General features: G+C 38.5%; 1 protein-coding gene across 3 annotated transcripts in view; it reads right to left on the reverse strand.

Annotated features, from left to right (window-relative positions):
• The window catches only part of LOC107715119 (B-cell lymphoma 3 protein homolog), a 30,669-nt gene that overhangs the window by 16,002 nt on the left and 7,539 nt on the right, over window positions 1-7,128 (reverse strand). For all 3 annotated transcript variants that reach the window (XM_016521195.1, XM_016521200.1, XM_016521190.1), the window contains one exon: window positions 4,682-4,790. In XM_016521195.1, the coding sequence (XP_016376681.1) occupies window positions 4,682-4,790 (109 nt within the window). The remainder of the gene's footprint in view (window positions 1-4,681; window positions 4,791-7,128) is intronic.

Raw genomic sequence — 7,128 nt, forward strand, 5'->3', positions numbered from 1 at the left:
TTTTGATGTATTACTGTCTTGAAAATCCATCTCAGGGTAAAAGCATAAAAATCATCTCGATATACTCTCACGCACAGCATATCTGAAATCCTTACACAATTCTACTCATTTCTGAGAAACATATTAGGTATCAACATAAAAGCGTTTCATACTCAGATTCATGGAACAACCAAATGCATCAGTGTAATAATGCAGTACATATTATCTGCCTTAGTGGATTCAGTTCTTCAATAAAGCAACATCAATCCTTTTATTAGTTAGTATATTAGTGATTACTTCAGATGTTTGTCACTTCATTTGTTTGTTCTGTTTGATTATTTTATTAAAAGTAAAAGATCACCTCCTAGTGGGGAAAAGAGGAACTATAGCTTGTGGCCTGAGGCTCACTTTGATGATGATGATATAATTGCACTAGTAATGAAGCATTTTATTGTACTATCAAATGCATTTAAAGTCAATTGAAATCAAAGTTAATCCATGTTCCTCCTGGTCTTTTTGTGAACAATTTCTAAAAAGATTAAAAAGAAAAAAGGTTTCTTTGTGGGCTTTTGAGAATGTTAATCAATTGCTTTTGCCACATAATAAAAAGCAGGCAAAAGCACGCACATCGATCTCAACTGGGTGGTCGACTAAGAAACAAGTGGAACAATTTTTTTAATGTAAAGTCGGCAACACCAAAGCTCCAAAAGTATCAAAAATGTATTTAAAAAAAACGTCGCATAGCGTGTGTGACGTTCCGAGCACGCAGGCTCTTCATCAGACTGGTCTTCATTCAGGACTGATGAAGAGCCTGCGTGCTCGAAACGTCACACACGCTATGCGACGTTTTTTTTAAATACATTTTTGATACTTTTGGAGCTTTGGTGTTGCCGACTTTACATTTAAAAAATTGCTAATATAGGAAGCTAATACTGCACACTACGTCAAGTAATCTATCATGTATGTGTTTTGTTGACGGAAGAAGATTGAAGGATAAAGAGAGGTCTGTGGTTTTTAATGATACCCGCTGAAGATTATGATCAGCTCAGATGTGCAAGCAGGTAAAGTTGGCTCTAGGCAAACACATGGAGGGGGTTGGTTTGACACTAGAGGGAGGATGTTCCAGTACGGCACAGTAGAAAAAAAAAAAAGTACAGCGAGAATGAAGACAGAAATTCCTCTGGTGTCACAATGCCTTTGGCCCTCCCTTCCTACGAAAACATCGCTCCTATTTCCCTGAATCCTGTCTGACTCACCAAGCATCACACACTTGCTGGAGTGTGTATCTGCTAGAACACATGTTACCACACACATCAAATTTGATGGGTTTTTACTTTGTCCTCAGATCAATTGTATCACTACAAATCTAACTTAGGAATGGCAACATCCTCTTTAGGCAAGCCCTAAAACAGGAAATTGTATAAGAAAGGACATCACATTACATTGAGAAGAGAAATTCTAGCGTAATAGTGCCTTTCTCATTTTACAATTCCAGTGAACCTGCAATAACTGACCAATAAACAACCAATAAAAGTTTAAAGAGAAACTGTATGTGCTTGGAAGAGCATAAAGGGAGAAAAGGAGGGAGTAGAGAAACACAGAAAGGGAAAGGAGGAGCCGGAAATGATTGAGCAAAGGGAGCGATGAAGGGAAGACATGGATCAGAGAGGGAAAATCCCTTTCCTCTCCCCTGCAGTGTCCTCAGATTCACATTCCTGTGTGTAAACACAGGGAAAAAAAAGAATGAATAAAAAGGGGAATGTTGGATGAATAAGGAAAGTGACTGAGGGGAAGACTCATGACACAGATGCATGAGCCAAAAACACACTGTAGTGAACTGAAACTAAAGCCTGCATGATTTGGCACAGATGACTGGGCTGAAGCAAAAACTCAAGGACGAGAAAAGACAGGAAAAATAAAAAGTGCACTCAATGCATGCAACAAAAACATGAATGAGTAGTTGTTTTATACATTTATCTCACACTTATGTCACACAATGCATGTGAAGAAGATTTAAAGAGGACATTTAATGCAAAATAAAGTGTATTTTGTACTATCTATGAAGAATTGCTTGGGTCATGAAAAGTGGGTCTTGCATGCCAGAATGGAACCAGATCTAAATAAGTTTTGCTGAATCCAGTTTAAACCAGCATAAGATGGTTTGCTGGTCTAATCTGGTTTAAGTCTGGCCTGAACAAGCTAGTGCTCAGCTGGTTTTAGGTTTATCAGCCATCTGGTTCCCCAGTCTGACCATCTGAAAAATAACCAAAACCCCTCTAAAACTAGCCAATGGATTAGACTGAGAGCCAAGCCAAGATCAGACAATCAGTTTAGGCAGGTTTTAGTTGTTTAACAAGTAAGTAATTGGTTAACATTAGATCTAAAATGCGAGTTTCATAAAATAATCCTAAATACCTGAAAGATCCAGCTTAAACCGGTCTAAGAAGGCTTTCTGGTCTTAGCAAGTTTAAACTGTTCTCCTAGACTTGCCAAGCTGGTCTTCAACTGGTTTTAGGCTGGTCAGCTGTCTAGTTCCTGCAGCCTGACCATCTGACAAGTGCCCAAAACCCCTCTAAAACTGGCCAATGTATCATTCTGACCAAGCTGGGAGACCAGCTAAGACCAGCAAGCCAATTTATGCTGGTTTTAGTTGTTTTTCTCTAACAAGATAGCTATTTGGCTATTGATTAACATTCACATTAAGTGACATAAGCAAGCTGATAAGAGCATGTTTTTGTATAGGCTTATTAATTAAAAATTACAAATAGCTTTTTTTCTTTGGCGTAACATGCAACAGCAAATCACAATAAAACCAGGAACATGCATGCAAGGAAGTAAATAGGCACAATTTGGATTTTATATTCACTTGAAATGAATGCTAATGCCTAGCTATGCATATTCAGGCCACTGTATAGTCTTTCTGTGAAGATCTATGGGCCTCTAACCTGTAGTAAAAGCATTTTTTATAATCAGGATAAAAAAGATAAGCATGTTACAAGGCTGCAGAAGAGTGTGTGTGTGAGAGAGAGAGAGCACACAAGGGAAAGTCCCTTTTAATACCCTGCAAACCTCAACACAAGGTATGTTGAGAAACAACCCAGGGTGTGAGGGGGGGTCATGTGACTTCTCGGAATGAGGATACTTAAGTTGAGACGCATGCAGCAGCCGCTTTAACTGTGTTTGCACATACACTCATACTAGTATAAAAACATACACTTCTGTAAACTGAGTTTACTTATAGCCATGCAAACAACTCATCAGCTGTGGTCTTGCTTGACTGATAATAGGCAACACCTATCATAAAAACACTTTTGCCATGCGCACACACACAAACACTGCATGCTTTTTCTCATGTGCATTTCAAATGTCAGTGCCAGTGTTGGTCATGACAGACATGTGGGAGGACAATCATGTTATACAAAAGAAAGGAGTGGAAATGGAGACATTGTGATAAAAGTCATTCTGTCATATACAATTTCTAGTGGTAGTAATAATGATAGCTGTAGTAACACTTTCCTTGGTACCGTAGCAGTCAGCTGTGCGTCTACATGGCGTTATAATATTGCATCATTCACTGTATTTACTCGCTAATGTTGACTTTGGAAACACCAAAACAGTAATTTTCAAGCAATGCTGCAACAAAAGTTACTCAAAATTCCATCTAAGCTTCAAAGACATGCTAATGCACAGTTTACATTTCTGGGGAAATAAGAATTGAACACAGGATATAACACAAAAGTTAACCTCAACAATCTGACAGAAACAAGTTTCAGACCGTGGCTAAGACATGCGCGTAGCTTCTGGTAACTGCTGGCTGCCTGTGAATGTACAAGCGTTCATGTTTGTGTGTGTGAAAGAGAGCGTCTGTACGTCAAGTGAAACCTAAACATGAATTTGAGGTGATTTTTGAGGTCTGACTAGACATGCAATGGCGGTAATTGATAATGCGGTTGGTGGAAGTACGGGTTAACACAACCAGAAAAGGAGAAGAACAGGATGTAAAAGCCTGGGAACAGTCCGACAGGTCTGCACACTCACTTTTTGTTGCTGACACATGAGAGAAAGATGAGGCGGGGGACACAGGTTGCATGTGTTGTGGTGGCCATGTGGTGAGCACACAAGTGGGCAGGCCAGTACTTCTAAAAGTGCTCAAATAACCACGAGCAGTTCAGTGGCATTGTCTGAGAACAACAGTGCCCTAGGAGTAATTTCCTCTTCTGCTCAAACCTTAGCTAAAGGTATCATGTGAAAGTTAAGAACACATTTGTGGAAATTACAGTTAACCAACATATGCCCCACAGGGACAAGAATTCAGGTTTAACTAGCCTGGTGTTCTTGGTGCATTAAATCCCCTAATCCAGCAATCACCAACATTAATTCTCTTCTGTCCCGCTACATCCTGCTGCAATGTGACCAATGGCTAAGCAAATAGAGCATTTTGGTTAAATATATATTAAGCATTTCAATTATTTAAATTATTAGTAATAATATTAGTATTAATTGTAATAATACTACTAATAATATATTAATTTGACTTATTTAAATCATCCTGCGGCCCCCTTGCATGTTTGCGGAGGCCCCCTAGTGGGTCCCGGCTCCCTGGATGAGATCAACTGATGAATAAATGCTGCAAAAGTATTGTTCATTGCTAGTTCATGATACCTAACAGAGTTTGCTTGTTTGTTTGTGTGTGTGTGTGTACCTGTCTTAGGTTATTGAAAATGTCCAGGTCTTTGTGTGCTCGTCGATATATTTCAATAAGCCAGCTGACCAATTGGCAGTTCTCTTTGACCACAGCAATGTGAAGAGGCCTGCAGATGCAAACAGACAAATAAACCCATGCATTATTCACCTAAAAACAACAGCATGCACACTGGTGTAAATACATTAACATTAAACCACACAAACAAAACTAGCAACATTACGGTGATGCATTTTTAAAAATAATACAGGGATTATCTTCTTTTTAATGGCCTGCACAAGTCAACCAAGTTCAAAAGGATGAATGAATAACCCTTCACTTGACAATCATGTGTATGACTCATCTTGTACACAGTGGCTCTAAATGCAAGCAATGCCGGTGAGTACAGGGAAATGCTTATCTCCCTATCATTTCACAGAAAGCCTCTCTGAGGTGAGAGTGTAGAAGTCAAAGTTTGGGAACAGGAAGAAAACATTGTGTGAGAAAGAGAGCGAGACTCTTCATGAAATGTTTTAAATTATGTTTTTTTTTTTCTAAATCTGCTTCCAGTAACAGCTACTTTGGTTTGAAGTCACTTCCTGCCCTCAGGGACAATGGCACCGTTCTTTCTGTTTTGAATACTAATTATCATTATATTTACAGTTGCATTAGGGGCTTTCTATGCTTTTCAGAATCCTCTAGCAGAACTTCCCATGAAACTCTGGGAAAATTACAAAGAAGAACCTTGCACTGACTTGAAACACAAGCACAACCTATTTTTGCAACCTATTATAAGAGTCCAACATGCTCTATTTGCTTAGCTATTGATCAGTGTAACATTCAAAACAATATTGACAAAAGGTCAAGGTCATTTGTGAACATGCAGAAGTCAACTTTATAGAAAGTAATATAATTTTAAAACACTTTTTAGCAGGACTAACAATCAATCAAGGACTGCTATCAATGCAGATATCAGTGTAGAATGTTCATATCTTGCATTACGAACCACAAAACAGTTATTGGGAATGTGGCAAGAATGTTAATGGGCCTGATGGGAAATCATACTGCAACAGCAGGAAAAATGAAAGGCGGATAGAGAAAAAGGGAACAGAGAAGAACAGGGAGTCATTGTTTATATTGTCTTTTGACTCGTATTGTGTCATTGTGGGATGAAACAAGCCGGAACACAGACAGTGGGAGAGCAAATGATTTGAATTATGGTGCTGATTCATATTCCTAGTGATATAAATGCAAATAATGTCCTAAAAAGGGACATTGCGATTGCTTCATGTGGGTTATTCCATTGTGGCAAGATTTTGCAAATAAAACAGAGAGAACCTGACATGTGAAAAAATACACCATGCCACCTGACTTCCTGAAATACAACTTTCTGTTTGGAACAACGGTCACCAGAAAATCACATTCCTTTATAAAGCATTAAACCAAAAGAGGAAGAGAAGAGCCATTTAGTCAAAATGAATGCAAGCTGGCCTGGCTCAGGCTATGACCTGCCTCAGTGAACTGCCAAATCACAGCTTCTCTGTTCCTTGGTTTTGATAAGAAAGCAGAAGAGTTTATTAGTAGCTTAATTCTTTCTTTGTCTCCTTTCCTGTAAGTGAGTTCAGCGTCACTGTACTTAAGGAAATCGCATGCTTTTTTTTCAGTTCTGCCGTCAGGGCCATGGGTTCAGCCCTTCTGAAAAGACGTTGCTGTGTCTTTATTAGGTCTGAGGACTGTATTTTTACACAGAGCATGTGAGATTGACCTGCATTACAGTGCAAAGGCCACATTAAAGACATAGAACATTCTCTCTTTGTGAAAAAAACCCCTAAAATCAGAGCTGCACACAATTAACAAATCTCTGCCTATTGCAGTTTCAGTAAGTGCTGTAATATGTGCAGGGGCCTATACTGCCAAAAATAGGTATGATTTTTTGATTTTATTAATTTTTTTAGTATTTCAATATTTTAAGCGTTTCAGTAAGTGCTGTATACATGCAGGGGCCTTTAGGGTCGGCAGTAAAAGAAAAGTCAGAAATTGCAATTGCCTTTTCAGTTGAGATCATTGAATAAAGTTGTTATTTTTGTTTTCTTCGCACACATAAAGTAAAGTATTCTCATAGCTTGTCACATGGACTATTTTCACAATGTCCTTACTACCTTTCTGGGCCATAAAATGTTTCAGTTGCATTGCTGTCTATGCAGGGTCAGAAAGCTCTCGGATTTCATCAAAAATATCTTAATTTGTGTTCCGAAAATGAACAATGGTCTTATGGGTTTAGAACAACATGAGGGCGAGTAATTACTGACAGAATTTTCATTTTGGGGTGAACTATCCCTTTAAATTTGAATAAAACAGCTCTCAGATGAGACAAAATGTAGGACAGTACTTAATTTCATCCATCAGAAGTTGATTGGATCATTGCTGTTTGCTTAATTACTACCATCTCAAGTGATTGACAGGTTGTT

The sequence above is a fragment of the Sinocyclocheilus rhinocerous genome, unplaced genomic scaffold, assembly GCF_001515625.1.
Source record: "Sinocyclocheilus rhinocerous isolate Xijiao unplaced genomic scaffold, SAMN03320098_v1.1 scaffold2810, whole genome shotgun sequence".
NCBI classification, from domain to species: Eukaryota; Metazoa; Chordata; class Actinopteri; order Cypriniformes; family Cyprinidae; genus Sinocyclocheilus; species Sinocyclocheilus rhinocerous.